A 27,838-nucleotide genomic window follows, 5' to 3' on the forward strand; every position below is an offset into this window, starting at 1 on the left:
AGGCGCGTTCTTCCCCCCCCCCCCCAGTCCCTCTCCGTTCCGCTCCCGGCCCCGCCGGACAATAGCGCGGCCCGCGCCGGAGTGGGCGTGGCCGTGCGCTCATCCCCGGCCCCTCTTCTTTCCTCCAATCGCAGCGCGCCGTCAGAGCTCGTTAGCATAAAGACCGCTCTTTGCTTTCATTTGCATAGCCTGGGCGAGACGACCAATGGGAGCGCGGAAAGTGTTGCTCGTCATCATAATTTATGCAGCGCCGGCACCCCCTGGCGGCCACCGAGCCGCGCCGCGCCCCATAGGCATCCTAAAACCGCCCTATAACCGCCCATTTATTGAAAAACTAAAGCCAAGCTCTGTGTATAAATACAATGACAGCGGCAGCAAGTCACAAGGCGTCCGGCTGCTCTCTGCGTGCTCACCCTTCCACCTCCTCCCCCTCGCCTCACACCAGAATGACCGCGGGGACACGGGGATAGTTCCCCCCCCCCCCCGGGCATAGGGCACCCCTGCCCCAAAGTGGGTGTGAGTCTGTCCGTTCTTAGCCCCGTGGGGGACATCTGGGGACGGTGTGGGATTCTGCGTGTGCATTGCGGTGCGGCAGTGGGGGGGGCACCGGTGCCCCCACGTCGCCTCCCATTCCCATCCGGGTGTCCCCGGTCCCACGTGGCTCCTAAAGGGCAACGTTGAATTCTGTAACCAGGAAATCGATGTAGTCCTTCTCCTTCAGCTTGAAGGCCTCGGCGATGATGCGGGCAGCCTCGCGGTGCTCCTTGCCCCGCAGCCCCGTGCCGTTCACCTCCAGGATGACGTGGCCCACCTTCAGCTGCCCGCAGTTGTGTGCTGAACCCCCACGCTGTAAGGAGGGACGGGCTCAGCTCTGCCCTTCTGCTGCTGTAACTTGAGGTTTGCTCCAAGCAAAGAGCAGAGCAGGCAGCTCCCGAGGGTAGAGCTGTGGGCACTGCTCCCCAGCCCTCATCCACCTTTCTCCCTTCCCCAGCCCCCACACTTGGCAGGTCCTTGGGGCTGCCCACATCCCCTGCACGTCTGCAGTGAGCCCTCCATTCCCGGGACACGCCTTATGTTATGGGATCAGCCACAGCACGTGAACAACCCTCCACTCCTCAAGTCCCCCCTAACAGAATGGTACCTCTGGGGGCATCCCGAAAATCCCCTCTGGGCAGGGCTGACAGCAGGTGACTGTGGGGCTTTCCCAAGCTAACAGGGAGCACAGGGCTGGGACGTGTGCTGAGCTCTCCCCATCCCCAGCTCCCCCTACCTGTATGGTGACGATGCGGGGCAGTGGCTGCCGTGTGTTCGCTCCGCCCTCGATGGCGATTCCCAAAGTCGGCGCGCTCTTGGACACCCGGATCAGACACGAGGTGGGTTCCAGGAGCCCTGGCTGTGGGCACAGGGCAGTGATGCTGAGGGGCTCTGGCCACCCATTGCGATCCCACAGCACACAAATGCAGAAAGCAAGACACTGTGCCAGCGCCTCACCACCCTCCCTGTGAAGAATTTCTTCCTAAATCTCAGTCTCCCCTCTTTCAGTTTAAAACCATTCCCCTTTGTCCTACCAATGATGTTCTCTCCCTTCATCTCTGACCCCAGCGCCCCCAGGACCCATCCTCACCGGTTTGGAGGCTCCTTCTGCTGTCCCCTCACTCCTTGTGCCCTCCTTGAGGCTTCTGCTTTTCCCAGGGACCGGCTGCCTGCTCTTATCCTTGCCGCTGACCTCCACCTCGCCGATGTCCACCCCGCTGTCCTCGCTGAGGGTCTGCCCGCTGTCTGACAGCTGGGAGAGCGTGGAGGCTGCGGAGAGATGTGGGCTGTTAGAGGGGGGTCGGATGATGGGACTGGTTGTGCCAGGACATCTCCTCTGCCCCCAGGGCTGGGCAGGTCCCCAGTGCTTGGACCTCATTTTAGAGCGAGGTTCCCAAGTGAACCCATCCCAAAGAGCAGAGTTGTGCATTGGGAGCACCAAGTGCCCCCAAGTTTGGGTTTGGGATTCAGTTTGGGTCATGAATTGGGGTGGTTGGGAGAGGACGGTGAGCTCGAGGATCCTGCTGGAATTACTGCGAGCCAACCCAGAGCCTTCCCCTCCTGCTCCTGAAGCATGAGCTGCCAGACTGGGGCTTCATCCCCTTGGAGGATGCAGGATGTGGGTGCAGAAGGAGCCTGGAAATGGGCATCGGGAACCATTGCAGGAAGGTCTCAAGCCCTGGGAATGTCCCTTTGGAAGCGCTGGGTCCCACCGCTGATGCCCCTCGAGCAGGACGCTGCCCGAGGCAGGCGCTCGTTCCTCTCATTACCGTGATTAATGAACTAATTGCAATGGGAGAGCGGTGCCACGGGAGGGCGGCAGTGCCACTCTGAGCATCCTCACGGCCCTCTTCTGGACCCACTCCCACAGCCCCAGTCTCTCCGTGCTGAGGAGGGCAGGGGGACAATCTGCCAGCCCGCTACTGATGCAGGCCAGGATGCAGCTGGCTCCGGGCTGCAAGCACACATTGCTGCCTAATGTCCAGCTTTCTATCCATCAGGGCCCTCAGGTTCTTCTCTACGAGGCTGCTCTCAAGGACTTATTCTCCCAGTCTGTACTCACGTCTGGGATTGCCCCAGCCTAAATACAGCACCTTGCACTTGGCCTTGTAGGACCTCATTAGGTTCACGTGGGCAAGCCTGTCCAGGTCCCTCTGCGTAGCATCCCTTCCTTCTATGGAGTCAGATGCACCACACAGCAAACTTGCTGAGGGTACAACTTGATACCATTGTCAAGGGCTTTGATAAAGATGTTCAAGGGCACCAGTCCCAAGATGGACCCGTGGGGAATACAACTCCTGACCAGCCTCCACTTGGACACAGAGCCATTGACCACAGCCCTCTGGCTATGACCATCCAACCAGTTCTTCACCACCAAACAGTCCAGCTTTCACATCCATCTCTCTCCAACAGGCTGCTGGTCAGACCACAGGATGTTGCTCCCATCCCACAGCCCAGCACTGGGACTGTGCGTGACAGATGAGCCCCCCAGCTAAAGCCAAAGTGGACTCACAACCAGCACCCCAATAAACAAAGCAACGGGGACCCTCCAATTTTGCCTTTACCCTGGCAGCACACCCACCTCGAGCCTGGGGCAAGGGCCTCACTTCGTTGACATCGGGCTCGCTGTTGGGTTGGTGCACCTCCACCATGATGAAGTGCTGGTTGGCCTGCGGGCTAGGAGGAGGGGGAGCGGGGTGGGCTGGGGGTGGAGGTGGGGATGGGGATGCAGGGCTTTGGCAGCCGGCAGCTGCAGGGCCATCTGTAGGAGGGCTGGTCAGCCTGGTGGGGGACTGCACTCTGGGGAAGGGGCCGATGGGGGGATGGCTGAGCAGGGAGAGCTGGGGGTCCATTTGCCGTCGGGAGCCACGCGGGGCTGGGGAAATGGTGGCGTAGATGGCGCTGGAGGAGGATTCCTCGGTGGAGGTGGTGGCAGTGGAGGCCACACTGATGGTGTCCTTCTCAGAGTGGCTCGGAGGGGGTGTGGGGTTTCGGGGGGCCACAAAGAAGAGGCCTGACTGGGAGGACTCGGAGGAAGGGCGCTTGGGTTTGTCCTTCCCCGGGTTCCTGTGCTGGGCAGCGGAGGGGTCCAGCATCTGGGGGGCTGTGGGAGGAGGGGGAGGCTTGAAATTGGGGGGTTCTTCTGGGAAGGACGAGAGGTCATCCTGCCAAAGCAAGGACAGAGCCAGTCACTCACCCATGGCACTAAAGCCACCCACTAAAGCAGCTGATTCACACAGAAATATCTTTCGGGCAGTATTGGCAACATGACTCACAAATGAGGACAATTAGAGGACAAACCATCCCACTTTTGCCTGGTTCCTGTAAGCACAGATGCTACTTTTACTCAGACACCCTGAATCCTTCTTCCAAAGCAGTTTGGTTGCTTTACTTCAGCAACTGCAGTGGCACCAGGGGTCGGTGACAGAGCAAATTGCTACAGAACCTGAGGTAACACTCAGTATCATCAATAACCAAAGGTGTGCTGTCTTACCAGAGAGATGTCTGGCAGGGTGTTGATGCTGCTCTGCTGGCAGTCTTCACCTCCCTCCAATTCTGATGTGTTCTGGCAAGGCAAACGCAGAGAAAACCTGGTCATGGCAGCAACAAGAGATCACTGAAATGCCAGCACAGTAGGGAACACGCAGAGCAATGAAGGGTATTGCCTAAACCCCCTGCAAGCATCTCTCACTCAGAGGTATTTATTTCCTGGAGAATCACACACCATACGAACAAACAACTCAGTTGAGAAACAGCTCCTCTCCCAAGCTAATAAAGTGCCCAAAGTGTGCTGTGAGCCTGGCCTGCAGGGAACCATCCTCTGCAGCACGGCAGTGGGCTCCTCTGAACCCAAACCTGTGTTTAGTTTGGAGAGAGGGGAGGAATGAGCTCTGAGGGTGTCAGGTTCAGTACCTGGATCTTCCCTGGAAGGCAAGCAATGAAAAAGACAGAATTTCCCTCAGCAAAGGAGAGCGGTCAGTCTTAATGCAAATAGAAGCCGCTGCCGCTGCTGAAGAGTCGAAATGTCATTAGAAAAGGTCAGAACACAGCTCAGGACATGTCCTGGCCAGAGAAAGTCAGAAAAAATCCAGCGTGCTGCAGTTCCCCAGTAGCTCCCGCAGCAGCTCCTGGTCCTGAGACCGCTGCCGTTCACTGAGGGCTGACTGCCTTCCCATCACACAAAGCTGTTTGCTCATCTGTGCTGGAACGGGCAGGGTACAGTTTGTGTTCAACTGCACGCTATTTATTGCAGGACAAACAACTGATTAGCTGCAAAGCTGGTGCATCTGCGTTTTGCCCATCTGCTGGAGGCTACTGCTGTGCCTGTAAGATGTCAGTGTCCCAAAATAGATGCGGGAGACAATTAAAAGCATTAGAGGAGCAGTAAAAACACTGATGCAAAGTGCTTTTATCTCCGTGGCTTCAGAAGGAACCCCGGAGACTGAGAGCTCAGAGCAGTGACTTGTTCCAAGAACAACAGGGAGGTCAGCCTGCAAGTCTGCTCCTTCCTCTGATGAGGGCAGATGTCGTCACCGATTCAATCCGATGCAGTGGTAGGTGGCTTTTGAAAGAGAAGAATCCCCTACCCGTTGGGTTACTGTGCTAAGCCAGGGCTGAAGGCAGATCTGGCAGCAGCAATAGAACCATCAGGCTTGGGCCAGACCTGGTGCTGTGCAAATCCAAGCTCTGCTGTGGTACCACGTGTCTGAGGCTGGAGGAGGAGACAGGTAGGGCTATTTCAAGAGCAGCTGAACTTTATATTGATTAAAATGATTAAGAACTGCTCTGGCAAGCCCAGAAGGACCACGCTGGTTTGAGTGCCTGGCACGAGGGCAGTGCAGGGCCGAGCAGCTTCAGGTGAACTTCATCTCTGTCCCTAAACTCTTCCCTCTCCAGCTCTGCCTTTGCCTGCTTCCAACAGTTTCCATTTGCAGATTACGTGGTGGAGAAACCACCACCCCCTGGGGAATACAGATCAGCCTTTAATTAACCTCGCTGCTCCAAATGAGTCCCTTATTTTCCAGTAGCAGAGCTACACAGCCTGACTCCCACAGGGTTTTGCTTTTGAATAACTGTGCCAGCCTGAGCAGCAGCCCAGCTTTTCCCCTCTCCCACTCTCCCAAACCTCTGCAGGGTTTGAGGATGGAGATGGAGGAGCCTGGGAGCCTGGGTGTGCAAAAGCCCCAGGCAGTGAGCACAGACATCTCAGACTTTGAGTGCTCTGGGGGTGACACGAAGCACACAGCATCCATGTGGGATGATGGTGCCTGTCCTGGAGGGGTCAGAGCAAAGCAGGGAGCTGGAACAGCCCTGTAATGGGACAGCTGGGGCTGGAGAGGCAAATGGTGCTGGAGCCACCAGTGTAGGAGGGCCCTTGTTCCTCTGCTCTCATTCTGCTCTCTCTGGGGACATGCAGACCATCTGCTAGATGTGAAGAAGGCTGCTGACTCCTGTGCTTCACTTTCCAGATAGAAGAACAGCTCCACACCACCGTCCTCTCCTTACTGCTGGTGACATGGAGCCCAATGACAGGCTGGCGAATGAGCTGAGTTACTGCAGTGCACCCAGTCCTGCAGCTTCGTGGAGCTGGGAGCAAGCCAGCACCTATGGAGTCAGGCTCTGGATGGCAGTGTATTTGTTAGAAGGTAGCAGAAAGAAAAACGAAATCAACAGAGATCTCAATTCCTTAATCCTAACGATGAGGGCTGAGGCAGGAGGCAGGGACAAAGTCCCTCAAGGGCTGCTTTGGTTGCAAGCAAATGAGAAATTCTGCTGCTCTGATCAGACAAGCTGCATCACATTACTTCAGTCTACAATTAACCTCTGCTTTGTAGGTCTCATCTTGAGATCAAAATCCTCAATTACAACAGGTGGTGATGAAACTCAGACAACCAACCAGCGGGTGGCACAATCAAACAACACTCTGCCTCATCTCCGAGCAGCCTTCAAGAATCCTGTGATAAAATCACTTTAAGTCACCGTGCTGATCAGCCCCATACTGACTGTTTTTGGCACGTTTGCTCACCAATCCACGATGGAACCTGCTCTGGTGTCACCAACTTTGCCCACGAAACCAAATTAACCCGTGTCCCAAAGGATCCCTCCTGCACAGATGCTCGTACAGACCTTTTCCTTACAAGGTCTGTAAGGAAAACTCTCAGACATCAGTGCTGTTGGGCTTTGCAAAAGCACAGCCTCGAGCTGCCAGTGGCACACGAGGCTATAGTGCAAGCAGGATGCTGGCACCAACTTGGGTTTGGTTCACAGCTGAGCCTTGCCCGCACTGCACCACTAAGACCTACAGCTCAGCAAAGCCACGGGAAGGAGAAGCAGAGTTGGGAGACACGAGGCAGCCGCTGACGTGGCTGAGATGTGTGCCGGCCCCTGGAGGGGTCCGTCCCCTCCTCCCACCCCATGCACATCGCACGCACTCGCAGCCCATCTGCTATGGCAACCGCAGCGCTCAGAGCTCCGCCCCGCCGGCAGCCCCTACCTCCATCAGGTCTATTAGCCACAAGAGCCGCTCCTGGGGACGTGCGAGGGGAAAAGCAGATGAAAACAAGCACAAAAGCGAAAACAGAACATCAGGGAGGATGCAGAACAAACGAGCCACAAAAGCAAACCCCAGCACAACGCATCCCTCCTCCCGCCTGCCCACCCTGCGGAACCCACATCCAGCTGCATCCACACTGAACGTGAAGGCTGCCAGGGAGAGCAGCAGCAGAGCAAAGTTTGTAAGCTCTGTGCCTCTTCTGCTAGCTGAGATAAGCCTCCATCCACCCAAAGCCCCTCTGCCCACTGGCTGTGTTTCACGGGCCCCTGAAGCACAGTTCCACCCATCCCACACTTGGGCTGCTCTGCTCGCTGCCAAAGAAGCAGAAAGCCCCTCATCACCCGTTCTTTTTCAAGAAGGTTTTAATTTCCAAGGCTGCTAATGCATTTATGATGAAAGGCATTTTATGGCGAGGAAATTAATTTCGGGTCTGTGCGCCAGCACGCTCCGGGGTGATTATGATAACTTAATTAGATGGTGCGTGCAACGAGGGCCTGGCAGCGAGACGTGGGAGTGCTGCTGCTCAGTGCTGGGGAGTGGGCAGGGGTTTGGATAGGGTGCAGCTGGCCTGAGTGCTGGGCATCACTGGGATGGCAGCAGGCAGCCAGCCCCTCTGCAGAGGCTTAGAATGGAAAACCAAGAGCTGGAAGATAGGGGCAGGCATGGGGTGACAGCAGAACGCTGCTGAGGTTCCTGCATGGCTGCAGCCCACATGTCCTGGGTGGAAGCAGACTTGCTCCCTCCATGAGGATAAAGCAATGCTCAGCCCCTAGGGGTATCACATTTGGGGGGCATGGAGCACATGCTGCAATGTCACCCTACAAACCACTTCCCAGCACTCCCTCCAGCTGGCTTAGCCCACATCTCTGCTGCAACGCAAATGGATGTGGCAAAGGACTCTCAAAGCCAGCAAAAAATCATCACTCCAGGACACTGCCTGCTTTTCCTGTCTCTAAAAGCAGGGTTCTGTGATACAGCCTGCAGCCAGGGAAGGTGAGCTCCTCACACCCTGTAAGGGGATAAGGAAAGCTTTGGAGGAGCCCCTTCCATACTGGGGAAATGCCTTTATAGCACTTGAGGGATGTGAGCCTGCTGTAGGGCTGCCAGGAGCAGGGACTGAAAGGTGAAGGAACAGCAGGAAGAGGCTCACCCGGGCTGAGCTGACGGTCGTGGAGGTGAAGTGGCTGCTGGAGGAAGAGATGGTGTCACTGTAGGACATCATGGAGTAGGAGTCAGTGCCAACGCCGGGTCCTGCAGGCTGCCGGGCTTTCATGGACTCAATCTCTCTCTTCAGCACCAGGTTGTCGAAGCGATCGAGGTCTTGTGGGGAGATCACACCCCTCACCTCCGAGAGCAGTGAGAACTGGGCCAGGCAGGCAGACAAGCAGAGAGATGTCAGAGCCTGACCACACTCCCGATATGGGACAACCCATCCCATCACCGCTGCTCGGGGCTCACCTTCGCGTGCGTGTTGAGCAGCTCAAAGAGTGCCATGACCAGAGCATCCACAGAGATATGGCCTTCCTTATACTCGTCCAGGTAGTAGCCCATGGTGGCCCGTTCCTGTTCGTTCAGCAGGTGCCTCGCCTGCTCCTCCAGCATGACGCGGGTCTGGTTCACCATGCTGCTCAGTGTCACCTGCGAGCCAGCCAGGCCCCGATAGAACACGGGCTGTGGAAGAAGACAGGAGATTGGTTTTGGTCTGGGACGCTGAGAAGTCAGCAGCTGACAGCAGTGCCCAGAATGGTCCCCATGCCCACCAGCCCCAGCTGTCTGCTGCTCTCACATCACCTGAAGTGATGCTGGAAAGAGCAATGCTTTGGATACCCCAAAGAGCCACCAGCACAGCCACCTGCTCCATGTCTGCCCAACTCAGCCAGGAGTATGCATCAGTTGAATAAACAGCTTCCCAGCTCTGCTCGACAGGCACAGACACTGAGCTGCCACTGTTGTAACAGCAGGCTGTATTTCTCCCTGGCAGAGCTGGGGGAACTGATGCCATAAGAAAGGGACTTCCTATCTTGTGTAACACGCAGTTCCACAAGCTCCAAAAGGAGTCACCAACGCCAAAGCCAGAGACATCTGGCTGCAGACAAAAGGCTTGTTCCTCTGGGAGGGATTTCTATCTAACAGAGGAGGTCCATGCTGCTCCCATCCCTGGCAGTGCTGTCACACCACAGGTGTATGAGGCCAGACAAGACCCGGGCTACCCCAGGACAATAGAGCTGAGGCTGGGGAGGTGTTTTGCAAGCAAACAGCATGAAGCCATTATCAGTGTGAGCCACCTGTGAAACCTCACTGCTTCATTTCCATTTTAAAAGGAGCAGCACACTTTGTGAAGGATTGCTTGGACAGGACAGGCTGAGGCAGAGCTGCAGGCACAGTGCTGGGCAGGGTCTGGCTGGCTGCTTCCCTCCCATGGGAAAGATTGATGGCTGTGTTTTTTTAAGGAAGGGCTTTAGCAGCTCTTACCCTGGCTGTTGCCTCCGCAGCATGATCGCCCACCACTCTGCAAGGAGGGAGAAGATCAGTCAGCACTGAGCACTGCATGCCCATCGGTCATCACCTGTTCTACACCCTGGCTGCCTGTAAGCTAATGGGGGAAAGCTCCCACAATGTTCAGCCTTGATCCACCACACAGGCGCTGTCTATGAGCACCAGATATGGGGACCACACATCTAAGCACTGGGGGTGCTCCCATAGGCAGCTGGCTGAGGCATGAGCCTCTCAGCATCTCATGGCAGAGGATGTGCTGCCGTTCTACACCCACCCTACACATCTGCACAGCCCCTATGGGAGCTCTGAGCCAGCTCTGCACTCTGTACCCCTATGGGGTTGTACCAAGCACTCACCCCGTGGAGCTGACGAGGGTTTCTCCAATCTGGGAGCTCGCAATCCACCTGGTCTCATCCACAGTGGTGCGGGCATGGGGCAGCCTCCCAATGTCCTTCACTGTCATGATGAGGTGATGGGAGGACTTGAGCAGCTTCACTGCCTCGTCGTGGGGGATGCTGAGGAAGCTCCTGCCATTTACCTCCAGGATCTGGTCTCCTACCTGCGGAGCAAGGACAGGGTGAGCCTGGCAGGCACCGTGTGCATTTCTTTCCCACTGCTCCACCAAATTAGGACCAAAGCAACTGGAGAAATAATGAGATGAGGGAGAGGATCCAAGTGCTGCTGGCTGGAGACCAAGCCAACAGCCACTAATGGACCCGGCTGTGAAGCCTGGAGGAGCTATTTAGGACCCCAAGTCAGACTCACCTGTCAAGTCCTCTCCATTCGAAAGACTTGAAGACCCCACTTGGTTAGGAACAACCCCCAGTGAATACACAGCCCCACTTCTTCCTGCTGAGCTCCAAACCTCACATCCATGTGCAGCATGGAGGGCTCACTTGAGATCCTCAGCAGAGCCTCCACTTCTTTGCACGCTATGGGACGTGGGACAGCTGGGGGTTCACCCCTCTTCTCCTCCCATTTCCTCCCCAGCTGCTCCCTTGAACTTTCATTTTGCAGCCAGGGTCTTTGTTGTACTCCGGGGCTTTCAGATAGTCAGGCTGTGTTCAAAGCACAGCACGCATCTGGCATTTTTCCCTTTGTCCCAAGTGCTTCTAGGGCATTCCACGCACTTCTCACTCCACATATCAAAATTCACCCTGTTTCTGATAAGCCACCTCTTTGAAACAGCTCTTTCATATCTTTGCTTAACCATAGGCTTCTGCTCAGCTCTGTCAAAATGCAATCTTATTTTCTTTATGCCGCAATGCAAGCAGAACAAGACAGTTCTTTAAATAACTCACCCCGTCTTGGAGGAGAAAAGGAGAAAAGAGGGAGGGGGGAAAAGCTTCTGAGGCTGAAGGAATAACACAGGGAGTCAATATAAACTCTGCAGCTCAGTCTGTCTCGTTCTGCTGTTTGCTCTGAGGAAGCCTCAGAGGGCTGGGATTAATTCTCCAGACTCATCCATTTGCTCCAGCAGGACATGACTCACAGTTGCCGTGCCACCTGCAGTGGGCTCGGACCCTGCTGGCACCTGAGCTTCCCCCAGCACTACCCAGAGCTTTGCTGGAGAAGCCCTGGGAGCTGTGATCCACGCAGGGACACAGGAAGGCAGCAGGGCACTGGGCAGGTGAACGTGGAGATCTTTTTGCTTCTTGCAAAAACAGATGCAGAGCTAGTGGATGGCACAGGGTCTCCCTGAGAAATTATAATGAGATACAGAAGGAGCTGAAGACCTGAGGATTACTGAATAGCCCAGAGGTGGGAAGAAGAGGGGAGGAAGATCCTAGGATGCTTTTTTTTTTGTGGGTGCCCCATCCCTGGAGGTGCCCAAGGCTGGATGGGGCCATGGGCAGCCTGAGCTGCTGGGGAGCACCCAGCACACAGCAGGATGTCAAAACAAGATCATATTTAAGGTCCCTTCCAACCGAAGCCATTCTATGATTCTAGGCCTGTAGTAGCAATGTGAAAGCAAGATCAATAGAATCAAGATCTACCAGCATCACTCAACTATTTGGGGAAGTTCAGACAGGAAGGAGCTGGTAAAGATGCTCTGAAGAACCAGGCAGGACCGTGCAACTGGCCAAGATGTGAGGAAGCTTCTGAAACAACCCGAGCAGACACAGCTGAAGGAGATCTGTGGCTCAGCATGCAGCTGTGATTTGAGAAGGACCGAGTAAACCTGCAGCAAAAGGTGCATGATAGGAAACCGTGTCAAGAAACGTCTCGAGAACAGCTCTAAAATGAGTGTAATGGTGATACCCAAAGGCGTGACCTTGCTGTCAGTGCATTCCCTGAGTACAGCCTGCCTGCCCAGCAGAAAGGGAAGAAAACAGAAAGTTCCAGAGAAGAGAAAAAACGCCTTGTGGCAATGAAGGTGAGAGGACAGATGAAAAAGATTAGGCCTGTTAAATTTAGAGAAGAGATAACGTGTCTGGATTTGATGGAGCTCTCTAAAGCAGTGCTGGCAATAATGAGAAGTCAGGGGCTCTTGTTTGCCCAGTGAGTGTGTGGTGAGGCTGGAAAAACATCTCCCACAGCTCCTTAACACGCTGGGCAAGGCAATGAGAGGGACCGCCAGAACCCCAATTCAATTAGGTCGTTTTATTGCAATTATGAATCTTTAATAGTTTCCTATATCAGGGATTAAACTTTCATGGTTTTTTGGTTCAAGGCAGTTAGATGGATTTAACGCACCACTCACCCTCCAGCTTCTCAAAAACAAGGCAGAAGGAGCTGGGAAGCAAGGAGACAAGAAGTCTCTGCTTTCCATCCCTGTCAGTGAAGTGCCCAGCACAAGGGCACAACAACCTGCTGCTGGCTGAGAACAGCACGCAGTGCTGCCTTTGGTGCCCAGACCTGGCACACACAGCTTTGCATCGCCTCGCTGCACTTTTTGCCCTATGGCTCATTCCCTCTTTATGTCATGCACCACTTTGTGCTATCTTCATCTGTCTGCGGGCCTCAAAACACAAGAGGCAGCTTTGTGAATGGCACCGATGGTGTAAAATCATTCACTTCTTATTTATAGTCTGGTTTTTTTTTCTCTCCTTGCCTTGTCCATGGGTATATATGGATCACAGCAACCTCCTCCTACCCCAGCCTCTGTGCTGCAAACTCAATATTGAGTTGTTTGTTCAAAGAAAGCTACCTGAAATCTGCAATACAACGAATGCAGAAGAAACTGGGGTGAGCAGAGCACGGACAGCAGCAGGACGAGCTCATCTGCCACGTCCATCAGATGGACAGAGCTGGGAGCAAGCATCCTGCCAACCCACGGCCTTCAGCCTCGGATTTCTGAATATGCCTCAAGAATGCACTGTCAGAAGGCTCAGGGATGAATAAACATGAAGAAGGCCGAGGGGTGAATATTTAATTCTGGAGCGGCTGCAGTGCTGCAGCCCCACGTCCTGCTGGCACCTGCAGAGCATTCCCCACGTGGTGCCACTTTGGCTGCCAGCAAATAATGCAAATAATTTAGCAAATGCTTTATGCAAAACCATGCTGCTGAGTCTTGGCTTGCTTTGGACAGCTTTGTTTTGCTCATCCTTTTGCCCCAGAGCATCTTTCCTCCTCCTTGATACTTACAGGATGCTGGTGTGCCAGGACCATATATAGAAACCATCCGTACCCAGAGCACCCACACCAGTTATGGCTGTGCCAAGCACGGCACAAAAGCAGCCGAAATGAGAAGATAAAGGCATGGCTCTATGGCAGACAGAGATTTCCTCAAGTCCCTGCCCCATTCAGGTGCCACATCAAGAGGTCAGCAGTACCAACGAGGCACCTGATGCTGACTGCAGAGCTGAACTGGCGGCACATTTCCCAAGGTCACTGTCAATGAGTGACAGCACACAGAGCATCACCAGGGCTTGGGGAGCAGGCATCCTCCTTCTCCCCGGCCTCTGTGCTGCAAACTCAGTACTGGGGACCAGGCATCAACTTCGGCAGCTCATTAAATGGGGTTTTATCCTCTGCCCTGAAAAGGGCTAACACTGAAAAGGGCTGTAGCTAATTACCCACTGCCAAAACAATCCCGATGAGAAAAAAGTATACCCTGGCATTGGAGGAAGCAGCAAAACCCCCAGAAGTACCCACTGCCTGAGATGTCAGCAGGAACCTCTCCACCAGCTCCAGCTGAGCCCACACAGCAGAACACAGCAGTGCATTCTCTACAATCATGTTTACCACCAGTTCTTCCCTCCACGAGAGGAGCAGGATCCTGGAGAGGACAAGTTCAGGATCACTTGAATTCCCCCAGCAAACATCTCCCTCTCTCTCCTCTGTCTGCACAGAGGACTGCAGTGAGCTCAGTGCCCAGCTGGATGCAACCTGCTGATGCCCACCCTGTTAAATATCAGGATTATCCCCTCAACATTCAACAGCCTACCACCATTTCAGTGCACTGAGAGAACACCAGGGAGTTCAGTGTCCACCCAGACTCACAGACACAAGGAGCAGGGAAGGAGACAGCACTCAGAGCCCACGGGATTGCAATGCAGAAAGCAAAAGTGCACAACGTGATTGCACAGAGCATCCTTTAGGGTGGACCTCACACCAGGTTAGGCTGCTGATATCGATCACCCCAAGGTTGGTCGTGCTGCTTCTGCTTGGTAGGACACGATCCTTACAAATGCCAGCGCTGCAGGATGAAAGCAGCACGCACCTGTTTTGCACTGCTGTGAGCCCAGCCTCCTCGCACTGAGCAGCCCTGCACAGCCCTGCAGGCACACGGGGCACCTCGTGCACACACTGGCCCCAAACCTAATGGGGTTGGGTGTGAAAAGCAGGGAGAAGGCACAGGACCAAGAACTTGAATGAAAAATGCTTTCTTGCCAGCTAGGTGACTTTCTTCACCTGCCAACCCCAGAAATGCAGCAGTGGCCTCACACTGACAGCTGTGTGCCAGCACTGCCCTGTGCTACAGCTGAAGCTCTCCATCCCTCCCATCCTGCTCGGCTTCACTCTTACCTTCAAGCCAGTGCTCTCAGCTTCAGAGCCCTTGTCCACACCGGTGATGTAGATGCCCAAGGAATACTCTGCCCCTCCTCGGATCATGAGCCCCAGGGACTTCCCCTCGTTCAGGACCAGGTTCACCTGCAGAGGAGGAGGAACAGATGCTGACGTGGCACCCAAGAACTGCACAGCAGCATCTCAGCTCTGTGCTTCTGAGCACGGCCACGTCCCTGTGCTGTCACCACCCATGGATGACAGCAGGTGTCATTCTGCCATGGCTCCCTGGGCTCGTCCATCTACTCAGTAATTACCCACATCCAGGCAGGATGGGAGCAGCTCAGCTTCCCAGTGCTCTGAGCACTGTGTCTCTTTAGGGAGGGCAGAGAAGAGGGCCAAGCAGACTGCCTACACCCAGCACAGCATTTGCCCGTAAAATTAAGGGCAGTTTAACTCTTTATTTGCATTAACACGTTGCACTCACTGAACAACTACATTACAAAAAGTTTGACTGTATTTTTTAAAAGCGGAAAAGCAGTCAGCTCGTCCAAAATCCTCCTTCTTCCCCCTCTGCCCAAGCAACATTCAAGGTTTCTTTCCTACTATAATTTCTTTGCCATGCCTTTGCCATGCATTTCAATAATTCCCCAATTTTGATGACAATCCACGCAGCAGAAATGCAGCAAAGCACACACAGCCACAGATCGGTGTGAAAATAGCTTTGTACTGACTGCACTCCCCCCTCTTCTATGCATCCCTGGACAATAAACACCTTTTGCCAGCACTGCTCTAAGCTGGATCCGAATATTTACATTTCCTTTCAACACTGCCCCAAGGGGTTTGGAAGCAGAGCTCATCTCCCCTCCCTGATAGCATCAGATGGAGTAAGAGATACACAGCACTGCTGCAGTGCTGCAGGAGCTGCTTTATCACAGAACCATAGAATGGCCTGGGTTGCAAAGGACCACGATGCTCATCCAGTTCCAACCCCCTGCTGTGTGCAGGTCGCCAACCAGCAGCCCAGGCTGCCCAGAGCCACATCCAGCCTGGCCTTGAATGCCTGCAGGGATGGGGCATCCACAGCCTCCTTGGGCAACCTGTTCCAGTGCCTCGCCACCACTTTATTTGCACACACACACACCAAACCCGGACTGAAGGAGCAGCAGGTGGAAAGCAGCACACAGAGCCCAAGCAACCAGATCTGAAAGACCTTCCACCCAGCAGGGCCAGCACAGAATCCACCAGCTGCAGGGCTGGGAGCAGCAGGAAAACTGCAGGGGAATGGGGAAATGGCCACACATCCTCAGCAGCCTGGATTGGCTGCAAAGCTCAGCAAGGTCAGAGCAAGCAAACTGCAAGAGGTGCGGAGAGCAGCGCTGCTTCACATGGAAAACATCATTGTCATCTAATAGAAAGAAATCTGTCCTCATCTCGCCTGCTTCTATTATCCTTCATGCTCAAGTAGTCACCATTAGGCTCTCAATAACATCCAAGCCGTGCAGTGATATCACAGATGTATTTCTCCTTTTTGGATTTTTTTTTTTCCTTTTGTAATATAGCTACTTTTGAGTACAAAACTGCCTGGAGGCAAAGAGACATTCTCTTCTATGCATATGTTTTTTTTCTTTCTTCTCCTGCACCAAAAACATAAAGGAATAAGCAGTTCCCCTGGCAATCAACACATTAGAGCAAGGATTTAGTCGATGAAATGGCATTTCTTAGGGAATTATCAGCCCAACATTTGCAGAGCGTTTCTTCTCCCTCCCAGCTCAGCAGCACCTATGAGTTTTTGCCGGCTGATGGTTTCCAAAGTGCTTTTAATGAAATAAGCTGTCAATCCCAGAAGCACAACAATGACAATTCACAGCCTAAGTGGTCTCTGCCATTGTCAGAATCCAGAGGATTTGAGGCTGGACAGATCAAAAACACCAATGGGAACCTGTGGGGCTGGAGGCAGGCAGGGACATCTCTATTGCCTGATGAATGTGGGATGCCTCCACCAACCTTGAATTTCACCTTGCCAAAACTGGAAACATCACCTTAACTACAGCAGATTCACTGAACTGTGGCAAAGCATTAGCAAACTTTCTGGTTTACATCCTCCTGCTGCAGGGCTAAAATCCAATCTGCTGCGCTTCCCCAAACAGCACCAGCTTGAAAGCTTTGGTCTATGTGTTCCAGGACATTCAGATCAATTAGAAATTGCAGAGGGGGAGTGGGGGGGGGGGAAGCACACAAATCCCCAGCCTCTCCCTTAGGAAGTGCAGACATCCAGAAATCAAACAGCCCTCGGGGGTACCTGTCAGTTCCAGCTGACTGCGCTGAATTAACCAGAGATATGTTGCATTTATTTGCATGATATTTGTCAACAGGATAATCCCATTTACAGCAGCAATATGCATACAAACAAATAATAATAATAATTAAAAAAAAGCAAAAGGCTGACCGTTATCCTGTTATAGGGGTGGATTCACCTCTCAGGGGTGTATGGTGAAGTCAGGACAAAATGATTCTGCTAATTGGTGTTTGAAGCACGTGCTGTGCCCCATGACACAGGCAGTCAGACCAAATAACCCCTCCATCACGGATCATGTTCATGGTGGGGTTTCCTTTCACTGCCAGCTGGCAAAGCAGGACGTTTTGGATACAGAAGTGCTTTGGTCATTTATGGGTCATGCCAGGGAGTGGAAGAATGAGCACAAATTTGGGGAAAGCCAGGCAGGGAGCTACTCACAGCTTGGCAAAGAGCTGCTGAAGGCAGCATGCCACGAGCTGGGAGTACCAGGAAGCATGGGCATTCCAGGCTGGCAGACTCCCCAGTGCTCTGCCACATAAAATAGCATCACAGCAATGGCACCAGAGCAGCACAGCCTGGCGCAGGGACAGTCTCTCCAGCCAGCTTCAGGCCTGAATGTCTCACATAGGGCAACCTGGAGATGGTGCCCCTCACACCTCAAGAGTGAGTTTGTGCAAAAGCATCCAAGCCCTGCATCACATCTCCCTTCACATCCAACGTTGGAAAGGGGCTTCACACAGCTGCAGGTTTGCGTGTTGATACCCAGCTTGCAGCAAAGGAACGACGTGCAGAGCAACACCTCCTGCCTGCAGCTTCAAAGAGCCTATCTGCTCTGCTGGGACTGCATCAAGGTGACACTGAGTGGTAGGGGGTGGGGGACACTAGCAAGCCAGCAGCAGTTGCTTTTCTTTCCTCTTTAAAGTAAAAAATAATAGGCCCTTCTCCCTCGTGGCCAACATGAATATTTCAACAGCAAACTCCCTCATCCTGTATTAGATTTTCCCCTCTCTGGCTGAGACGGGAGCCTGCAGCTTACAGATCCCTTACAGCCTCTCCAGACAGAGCTGAGGGCACACAGTTGAAGTGCTGGGTGATCTCTAGATGGCAAGATGGAAATACTGAGGCTCGGGTAACTCCATGCCTTCGGGCTGCTCACTCATATGATAGTACTTGGATATCCAATAAGCAGCAGAGAGGCAATAGCATCTCCTTCTTACACAGGACCAACAGGTTCCCTATCCACCACCTTGGAGAGCATCCACCTCTCCATCCCAAGCCTTCGCAGTACCCAAGGAAGCAAAACCCACAAAATCAGTGAAGATGGTCGGCACCTGCATGGCAGCAGGTAACCTAAGGCAGACCCGTGGTGCTGCCCTTGCTCACCTTTTTCTCATCTCCCTCCTGCAGGAGCTGGAGGTGGCTCCTCTTCTCGCCATCCTTGCGCAGCGAGCTGTTCTGATGGTGAGGCAGCCCCGTCGGCGGGGACACGCTGCGGCCCTGCGGGTCCACCCAGGTGTAGATGTGGTTGGTGACGTAGCCCCCCGGGATGCGTCCCACCGAATGGACGGACAGGTTCAGCTTCTTACAGCCTTTCAGAACCTGGGAGGAGAAGCCACAGAGAAGAGGGAGTTGAATGCCTGTGGATGGGGAAGGACGATCCGCGTTGGGGCTCTGGAATGACAGGACAGGCTTTGTCCTTCTTGGAGGCTGAAAGATGTCAAGTTACTCTGCACACCTACAGAATGTAATGAGCGACAGAAAAAGCCAGTGAAACAGCTCGGATTTTTATATTCTCTTGAACTACCACAGTGCCCAAGCCATGCTGCTGTCGATGACAGAGGAAATACGCTCTCCCCATCAGCAGATGAAGCCATGACATGCCTGCAGGGAACCCCAGCGTGGGCTGAATCCCAGACTGAGCCCCTCTGAATGGGCTCGGTGCTTGGGAAAGCAGCACTTTTGTCCCCCCCCAGCCTGGTCCCAAGCTCCATCTTTAGTAATGCTCCTGATGTCCAACAGACATTGACAGCACTCTCAGAAATTCAGCCATCAAGAGGTTGGCAACCCTGCCTGCAGAAGAGGGGTTTGAGCTGGGTGATCTTTAAGATCCCTTCCAACCCAAGCCATCCTATGATCTCACCAGCTGCCCTCCCAGGACAAGCCAGCAATTAATGAGCACAGCCATTAACAAATACATAAATCTATTTCGAACAGCATGCACCAAGATGGCCTTGAGATGCAGATAAGGCTATTTGCAACTGCTCCCCTGCCTCCCCAACTTTCACTGCGAGGAGCTGACATTGCTTTTATTAAAATAACATTAACATTATGGGAGCTCTCTGGAGACAGCCGTGAGTGCTGATCCCTCCGAGGCCTCAAGAACATCAACGCTCAGGATCTGCTCTCAGAAAGGAGCTGCTTTGTATTTTTCCATACATGCGTCCTTCTGATGAGCTGCCCCTGCAAGGTCTCCTCTCCCCACTGAGCAGAGAAGCTGCCGAGCAAAGCTCGTGACAGCAAAGAACCAATTCTGGCAGCTCATGGGCAAAATGTAATGTCATCAGAACTGCTGGGCTGGCCGGGTCCCAGCTCCAGCCTGGCATCACTCCTGCTTCTCCCTGCCAGAGCTGAAGGATCCAGCTCACCACCTCCCCATCACATACAGCAGCTTGGCTGCCAGTCCATCACATGCTCCCAAGGTCACCACGTGCCTGGAGAACTGGAACGAGGGCTGTGAAACCTGCAGCCCCATCAGAGCACTTCCACTTCCCATAGCTTCCCCAGCCACGGTTGCTGTGCTGCTCCACGATGAGCTCAGCCATGGAGGCCCTGGAGCGGTGCGGAGATGGGCCTGGAGCTGTGAGGGTCTGGAGCACAAGTGTGATGGGGAGCGGCTGAGGGAGCTGGGATGGGTCAGCGTGGGAAGGGGAGCTCAGGGGGGAGCTCAGCGCTCTCTACAGCTCCCTGAAAGGAGGTTGTGGTGAGGTGGGGGTTGGATGAGAGGTGATGGCCTTATGTTGCACCAGAGGCGGTTCAGGTTGGATATCAGGAAGAATGTATTCCCCAAAGCAGAGATCAGGCACTGGAACAGGTTGCCCATGGAGATGGCAGTCATTGCCTTTGGAGGCAATGTTCAAGAAACAGATGCAGCAAACTTTGCAAGCACGAGAAGCTAGAGGTCTACACGGGGCTTTTCACATCTCCCTGCAGCTCTGCTGATGAGGCCACAGGAGATGGGCTCTCCTACAGCAGGGAGATGTTTTATGCATGCAGGTGACAGCTGAGCACCACTGGGACAGAGCAGCCTGGGTGGAAGAAGAGACACAAGAGCAGGAGCTGGCAGGGCCCTGGAACCCTACAGGAGCACAAGGATGGCTGCTCAGAACATCTCTGCTTGGCAGCACTGATATTTGTACTGTGGCATGAGGATTCCTGGCCACATTCATCCTCCATTTCACTGAGACCCTGTGCCAAATGGCACTGCTGCTATACGGGTGAGGTAAGGCAGACATCACAGCACTCTCAGTGCTGCTCCCCAGGCCAGACTGGACCATGCTGACGAGGCAAAGTCCTCCCCTTGCAATCCTATTCCAGTTGAAAGAAGAATTTAAAAAAAAAAAAAAAAAAAAGGACTTAAAGAAAGAAAAATAAATAAAAAAATTGGTCCTGCAATCCCAGTTCTGCTTTCACGAGAAGCAATGGGAACCCAGCATGGTTTCAGCTTGAGTTGTGATGAAACTGCTCCATGTGCCCTTACCTTCACAGGCATGAGGCTGCCACTACCAACTCGCTGCAGACTTTCTCCAAGTTGCAGCATTACACAGAGAAGTTAATTACTGGAGACAGCAAATTAATCAGCCTCTTCCCAGCAAACACATCTGTAGAACGTCCCATTGCCTGGGCTGGATGTTCAGGGCTAAATAATGTAACTGCCAGTAGCCCCAGCCTCTGGCCCCTTCCAAAGGAAGAGAGGGGATGTCCTCAGTCCTTGTCCAGCCCCAGCCTTCAGACACATACCTTCTCAAGGTACTTAAGCCTCTGTCGATGTAGGTCAGCACATTTGCAGCTGAATTTATTTACAAGAACAGATTTTTGACTCATGAGCTTCCACCAGCTTGAGAAGATTCTTTATTTGCACTTTTAAGTTAAGTCTCAGCTTGTGGGCTAAATACAAGTAAATACATTGGCTGCAGGTCCCACCAGCTGGGGAATCTCTGCTGTTTTAGAAGTCAAAGCCCAGCCCCTGTGTGGGGAGGAAGGCAAGAGAGCAGGGATAACAGCACACATTCCATTCTCCAGCAGGCATAGGAACGAGACCTGGCACAGGTCTACGGAGCCTCTGCACATCCACACAGCAAACCAGACCTTGACGAAGCGCTTGGCAGCAGAGCTGCAACATGAGGCATCTGTGAGCCAGATGGGAGCAGCTCCCACAGCACAGCCAGAGACAGAGGCGCCCATCAATGAGCTGTGAGTGAGCAGGGCGACTCTCCATCTTCCTGCATGGGGAAAACTTCTCTTCTTCACTCTCCCCCCCTGCCCCCAGCACTGAGCAGGATCCCCAGGGCATCCCCAGCACTGCAGCTCCCAGCTGGATGTGGGGCTGCCCCAGCAAAACAACTCTGAGATGAGGTGGAGGTTGAAGGCTTCTGATAACAGAAAGTGCTTTGGGTGTAGAGATACTGTGTAAATGAATCTGGGACCAAAGGCACTGATTTACTCATAGACCACGCAGGCAGCTCCCTCAGCAGAGAAAGGAGTGCTGAGGCACCATATATCCATGGCAGAGCACAGCATCCATTTTCCAGCTGCTCTCCATGAATGCCAGACAACCAGCCAGGAACCATTGCCCATCCTAACCACTCATTTCTCCCCCCGGGCCTCCTGGAATGTACTTGCACACAGTCCTAAAGCCCACCTGAGCACGGGTTTGGCCAGTTGCACCAACCCTCAGTGCAGGTCTTCATCTTTGTACCCTCCTCTGCAAACCATCGGGCTTCTGCCCTGTGGGGCTGATGGAAAAGAAGGGCTGTGGGTGGGATGAATACAGGGAGAGCTTCTTCCTCAGGCACACGCACATCCTGAAGCCCAACCACTGCAGAGATGCTCCCTTAGCAGCACTATCCAGCCTGCAAGCTCTTGACAAAGCACATTGTTTGATGGGCACACTGAACCGAACCCATTTGCAGTGGACCATTAAATAAAATAATTCCACCTCCTTAATCCCTCTGCGGCATCAGCGCAGACCTCACTTCCCCAGGGCCCTGCAGCACATTGCTGCACTCTGCTCCAAGCTCAGAGTGATTTGGCTTTGCCTCAGCTATAACTCATATGAGGAAGACCACGGTGTGAAGGCTGTAACAGCAGCACCGCAACGCTGCTCTCACGCTATTGAGGACTTTCCCCTTCTTCTCATGTTCTTCCCACTCTGGAGGAGCTGGAAGGCTGAAGGCTGTGCAAAAAGCATCTCCAGGCCTTCAGAAATCCCCTGGTAGGAATACAGATGTTAGAACTGAATGGCAATTAATCACTAGCACTCCTCTGACAGCCTGACTATAACACGCGTCTCGTACGGACGCAGCCCACTCGCTTACCTCCGCTGCTAATGAAATGAGCAATCTATTCCAATTCATCCTCTTAGAGGGTAGATCGCAGTTTGAAACAAGCAGCATTAACTCAGAGCCATCCTCCCCCTCACTGCAGAAGATGCTTGCTTCCAAAAATAACAGACTAGGGGCTGCTCGGGTAGCGGGCATCCAAGCACTCGCTCCATCCGTGAGCTGTGAGGGTCAGTATGGGGGTTATCCATCAAAGCAACACCCAGTGCTGCACCAATTCCAAGAAAAAGTAAGGTAAAAACCACCCAAAAAGCAAAAGCGAGCAAAGTGTTAAGGGGAGAGGAACGCAAAGATGCCACAGGAGGGAGGCAGAGGGAGCTGTGCGAGCTCCAGCACCACCCAGGAGCGATTCGCAGAAGTTTGTCTGAATGCTGTCTCCTGAGCTATGCTGGGATGCACCCCAGCCTCTAAGCCCGGTTTTGCTCGCCTCAGCTGGCTCCCATCCGAGTGCCAGCGGGGATGGAGCGGCCCCTGTGTGCGCTTATAGGGGTGGGGGCTGCAGGGGCAGGGCTGGGACTTCGCACGGGGACGTGGAGGAGCGTTGGGTACCCGGCTCCTCTGCAGGCAGAGAGGAAGAGAAGCGGTGTACGGGCAGAAGGAGGGGAGCAGAGGCACCCACGGTGGAGTGCGGGATGAGAGGTCGGCACAGAAGGATGGAGAGGTGAGGCGGACTCCTCGGCAGAGCAGACGGGACCTGCGGGAGGATCAGCCCAACCTCTCTCCCTCTCGCAAGGCAAAGGCGACAGCAGTTTGGTTTTCAACAAGAGGTGCTTATGCAAATCGATGTAAATGGATGCGTAATTGTGACTGCAGGCAGTTAGCCTCGGGGCATCGGGAAACCGTGTCCCTGTCACGTGGGAAGGGCAGAGGAGATCTCAGTTCCAAGGACACCCCACCGTCACCCCCCCAGCTCCCACCCGCAGAGCCGAGCACTGCCCCGCGCATCCCTCGCACAGCCCCAGGCAGCCTTAACAGCAGCAGGAGCTCCGCATCGCCTCTCCGTGCTTTCAGAACAACAACCCAGATAAAAGCTAACTCCTTCCTGCTCTTTCTTGCACACCGAAAAGCGAGAAATAACGCAAACAGCATCCACAAACCCCCCCACTGCCTAGAGACGGTCAGTAACCTGGTGAAAAACAAACTCTGAAAGAATCCATGTGGGTAAATGAGGTGAGCAGCAGTGCCGGCACAAAGCTCCTGAGCACAGCACCCAGGCACTGGGCAGGAGCAGAGGTGCTGCAGGCAGCGGTGACAGCAGCACTCGCTGCAGCCACGTCGCTCAGCAGACACGCTGTCAGCTCAGGAGAAGGGATTTAGAGCCCAATCATTCTCCGAGGAGACACAGCATTGAGGGAAGTGTCAAGGAAATCCATCATCTTCCCCGAGGACAGAGGAACAGAGTAAGAGATACTTCCATTCGCCGGCTGTGCGGCACAACAGTGCTTTTGTTTTCTTCTAGAAGAGGGACAGGCTTTGTCCTTCGGGTTATCTTTCCAAGACAGAACTATTTATTTACAAGGAGCACAGCAAATCACATCAATTGTACTCTGAGAACCACAGATGCCCTCAGCAACACCGGCCCCACTGAAGGAGCCAATGCCAAAGCCAAGTGCCAGCATCTTCATACTATGAGTGGGGAGATTAAGGACCTCCACCTAATTCTTCTGCATCGGTGTAATCCTTCATTTCATTAGGGCTGGTGGAATGAAGGGAAGCCCACCAACAAGGGAATGCAGCAGTCCAGCAGCCAAAGCCCCACTGCAACAGGATCAGGGATGCCCCATATGCACACGCTCACCCCGAGCCACCTCACACACAGCATTAATTTGATAGGCTCAATTAGCATGCTGCCACGATGGAGCAGCACCTCATCACCTGCAGCCCAACATCCGGCCCCCAAGGCACCACCAGTGCCACCGTGACCCCACCAGGAGCCTTTCCCTGTATGGAGCATTGCAACGATTTGAAATGCAGATGCCTCCAAGTCCCAGGGTGAGCTCCTTCCCTCCCCCTTTTTCCTTGTTGAAAGCAACAAGGCTGATACTCTTACAGAACCAAGGCTTGATGCACTGCCTTTGCTCCCCATTCTCCACCCAGGACTCAGTTCCCAGTGCTCAGAGGTTTTAAAACCTCACAGAACCAGGCTGCGTCCATGCCTGCCAACTGATCATGCAGCACGGTGTGGGATCACCGACCACAGCAAACAAGTCCCATAGCCATCATCTATTCATTAGCCATCAGAAGAAGCACTGAAAACACAATTTGCTTTTCTGTAAGCCGCCTGGAAGGTGGAATTGTTCTCTGCTCAGAGCTGCACATCTCTGCTACGTCTCTGCATCATCTGCAAGCACCTCAGCTGCTCTGGACACAATATTAGAGCTTATTAACACAAACTTTCAGCACTTCTGTTACAATCAAGCACAAACTGTAGCGAGGCTGATGAAAGCCAGCTGCCTGCTAGAAATACAACAGACAACACAAGCTCTGTCTCTTAAGCCATAATTCAAGCGACAGTGATCTTTGTCTGAAGTGCAGTCCTGAGCTCCAGGATGATGGAGCTGTAATTGTAATGGAGTCATTTAATTTTGAGTTGGATGAAAGAGAAAGCACTGAGCAGCCAAGCCGTAAAACTCCACTGCTCACATAAAGGTTAAGAAGGCAATCATTAAGTGAATTGTTTTGGAGTGCTCAGCTAATCCTGTCACTAAAAAAATTAATTGTAAGTTAATCTAATTTTCACTAAAATACCTACACCATCACACTGTGTGTGCTCACAGCTGAGCATCCCTGCAGCACGTTGGGCACAGAGGAGCTCCTGAGCACTGCCATCCCCTCACACCCCAAGCAATGAGCTCTGACAGCCTCCCTCTCAGCACTGTGATGTTCTGCACAGCAAGGCTGCCACAGACGGGCAGCTTCGAGCTGCAGGACAGCTGAGATGGAAACACAGCACTAAAATGTGCTCCTTTTCAGAGAGCCACAGCATCACGGCGCAGAGAAACAGGCAGGCAGCACTCGGGAGAGCACTGTGCAGCTGGGGTTTCTATCAAAAGCCCAAATCTGTGGTTCCCCACCAAGCCACAAAGTGGCTGCTCTGATGGAGCAGAAGTGCTTGCAGAACTGTGACACTGACCATGAGCTGAGGTCTCAGGGTCACCCTGCAGCTCCCCATGGTCACAGCACCTGGATGGGAGTTGATGCAGGAGCTCCAGCGCAGCCCCAGGACTGACACAACAGCTGAAAGAAGTTCAGCTCCCAAACAGACAGTTTTTAAGCTTACCTATTAAAATAGCAGTGGTAAAATATAGCTCTCGTCACAGAGCAAGCCCTTATCAAACTGCATCCTACGGGAATTATTTCTGTGCAGGAAGCACTTAGCTTCACACAATATTAATAGAGTCTAAAAGGCATCACGTACGTTGTATTAGAGAACAAACTGAGAGTTATTATGTGAATTACCCGGTGCAGTGGGCTGAATTAGAGATGAAATCATTCAGCAGACATGAGAACTCCTGACACCTGGCTCCCCATCGCTGCAGACGAAATGCGTGGGGCTTTTCTCACAGTTTTAAGAGCACAGAATTGCAAGGCTAACTTCCAGAAACGTTGTCTTTGTCTTTCTGTTATTAGAACAAAACAGCAGCGAAAGAAAGAATTCCTACAGACTTTCCCTCGGGTCTCAGGACGGCCAGCATTGCTGCCAGGCAGCAGATGTGCCCCTGTATGGAGCACAGATTTAAGGATAGAGCAGGGAGCTCACAGCCACACAACTTCAATGCTGGAGAAACACACCGCCCAGAGAGGGCTGTGCACAGAAATGCTTTGGCTTCTTATGGAAGAGTTAAAGCACAAACAGCTACAAAAGGGTCTCACTGCCCCACACACCGACCCTCCGTGCACTGCCTGCAAGCTGCAGCCCTGAAGGCTGATTCCCCAGCTCCGTAGGTTTGCTGAGCCCAGCAGCCACACGATCGTGGCTACGCAGGTAGGGAATGGCTTAGGGTCATTCACACACGGACACAGCCTCAGGATACCGAGCACCTTTTTGTTTTTACTCTCTTTCCTGTCATATATTGTCCCTTTTTTTTTTCTTCTTTTTTCTTTTTTTCTTTTTCCAGCAATGTTGATGTTCCATCTGCTTATTTATCACCCACAGTTAGAACCTGGTCCAAACACACAGCTATCAGCAGCCCTATGCCTTTGATTAGAGCTTCTATCCGTTCTCCCTGCTCTGCTCTGGGCACTCTGTGCCTCGCTTTCTCTTCCTTTGAGCGCAGGCAGCACGGTTCAGCGGCTCAGTGCGCACTGTTAAGTGCGGCTCCTGCAAATTTCCAACTTTCAAACGCTTCTCAGACTGAAGAAAGCAGCACAGTCGGCGCTGCCACATCACACAGAGACATCGGGAGAAGGCAGCAGCGCCGCTCAGCCCCGAGGACCCCGGAGCGGCTTCGCACCGCGCCCCGAACCTCGGGACGAGCCCGAGCCGTAACCGAACGGCCACACGGGGCCGAGGGGGAAAGGGCAGCTCCGGGACGCGCACACCCGTCGAGCACGAAGCCCGCGTTACCTTGACGGCCTCGGCGTGGGTCACTCTGTCCAGCGGCTTGCCGTTCACCCCCAGGATCTGATCCCCGACGCGCAGCCCCTCCCGTTCGGCCAAGGAGCCGGGCTCCACCAGGGACACGTAGATCCCGACTCCGTGCTCGGCTCCGCCGCGGATGCTGAAGCCCAAACCCTCGTGGGCTTTGCTCCGGCGCAGCGTCACCTGGCGCAGCTCCCCCGGGGGAGGCGGGGGGCGGCCGGGGGGCGGCAGGTACGGCCCTTCGGCCGTGTATTGGTCGAAGAGCAGCTGGTCGGAACGCGGCAGCACCAGGCGCAGCAGAGGCAGCAGCTGCCGCCGTCGGGGCCCGTCGAGGAGAGCGCGGAGGGAGCGCACCAGATCGCAGACGTTGCGGCGGCCGTGGTAAGCGTTGAGGCAGAGGATGAAGCGCTCCCGTTCCGCCTCGCTCAGCAGCGCCGTCAGCGCCTGGTGCAGCCGCCGCACGTTAGCCGACAGCGGCCGCAGCGCCGGCCCCGCCGCCGAGCCCAGCGAGCCCGACGAGGACGAGGAGGAACGCAGCGAGACTCCGTCCGGCTCCGCGCTCATCTCCGCGCACCGCACCGCACCGCACCGCACCGCACCGCACCGCACCGCACCGCACCGCACCGCACCGCACCTGCCCGCCCGCTCCCCCAGGAAGTGACGCGTCCGCTGTTGCTGGGAGACGGTTATACAGAGCGGGGCCGCGCCCCCCCCCCCCCCGCCCCTCAAGCCCCGCCCCGCGGCAATTAACGCGGCCCTAATTACCGCCCCCCGGCCCGCGAGGTGACCGCTCTTAGGCTGAGACC

General features: G+C 54.0%; 1 protein-coding gene across 2 annotated transcripts; it reads right to left on the reverse strand.

Annotated features, from left to right (window-relative positions):
* Window positions 1-310: 310 nt before the first annotated feature.
* WHRN (whirlin) lies at window positions 311-27,713 on the reverse strand. Of its 2 annotated transcripts, XM_085239147.1 has the most exons (13): window positions 27,018-27,713; window positions 18,216-18,431; window positions 14,555-14,680; window positions 9,940-10,142; window positions 9,560-9,596; window positions 8,546-8,758; window positions 8,238-8,450; window positions 7,028-7,060; window positions 4,028-4,099; window positions 3,116-3,698; window positions 1,625-1,803; window positions 1,271-1,393; window positions 311-847 (listed from the first exon to the last, which is right to left on the reverse strand). In XM_085239147.1, the coding sequence occupies exons 1-13, from the start codon at window positions 27,594-27,596 to the stop codon at window positions 665-667; spliced, it is 2,760 nt and encodes a 919-aa protein (XP_085095273.1). In that variant the 5' UTR covers window positions 27,597-27,713; the 3' UTR covers window positions 311-664. The 2 variants fall into 2 exon arrangements, with proteins under 2 accessions (XP_085095273.1, XP_085095274.1); XM_085239148.1 differs by lacking the exon at window positions 7,028-7,060.
* Window positions 27,714-27,838: the final 125 nt, after the last annotated feature.

Source organism: Meleagris gallopavo, chromosome 19 (genome assembly GCF_905368555.1).
Source record: "Meleagris gallopavo chromosome 19, MGAL_WU_HG_1.1, whole genome shotgun sequence".
Classification (NCBI taxonomy): Eukaryota; Metazoa; Chordata; class Aves; order Galliformes; family Phasianidae; genus Meleagris; species Meleagris gallopavo.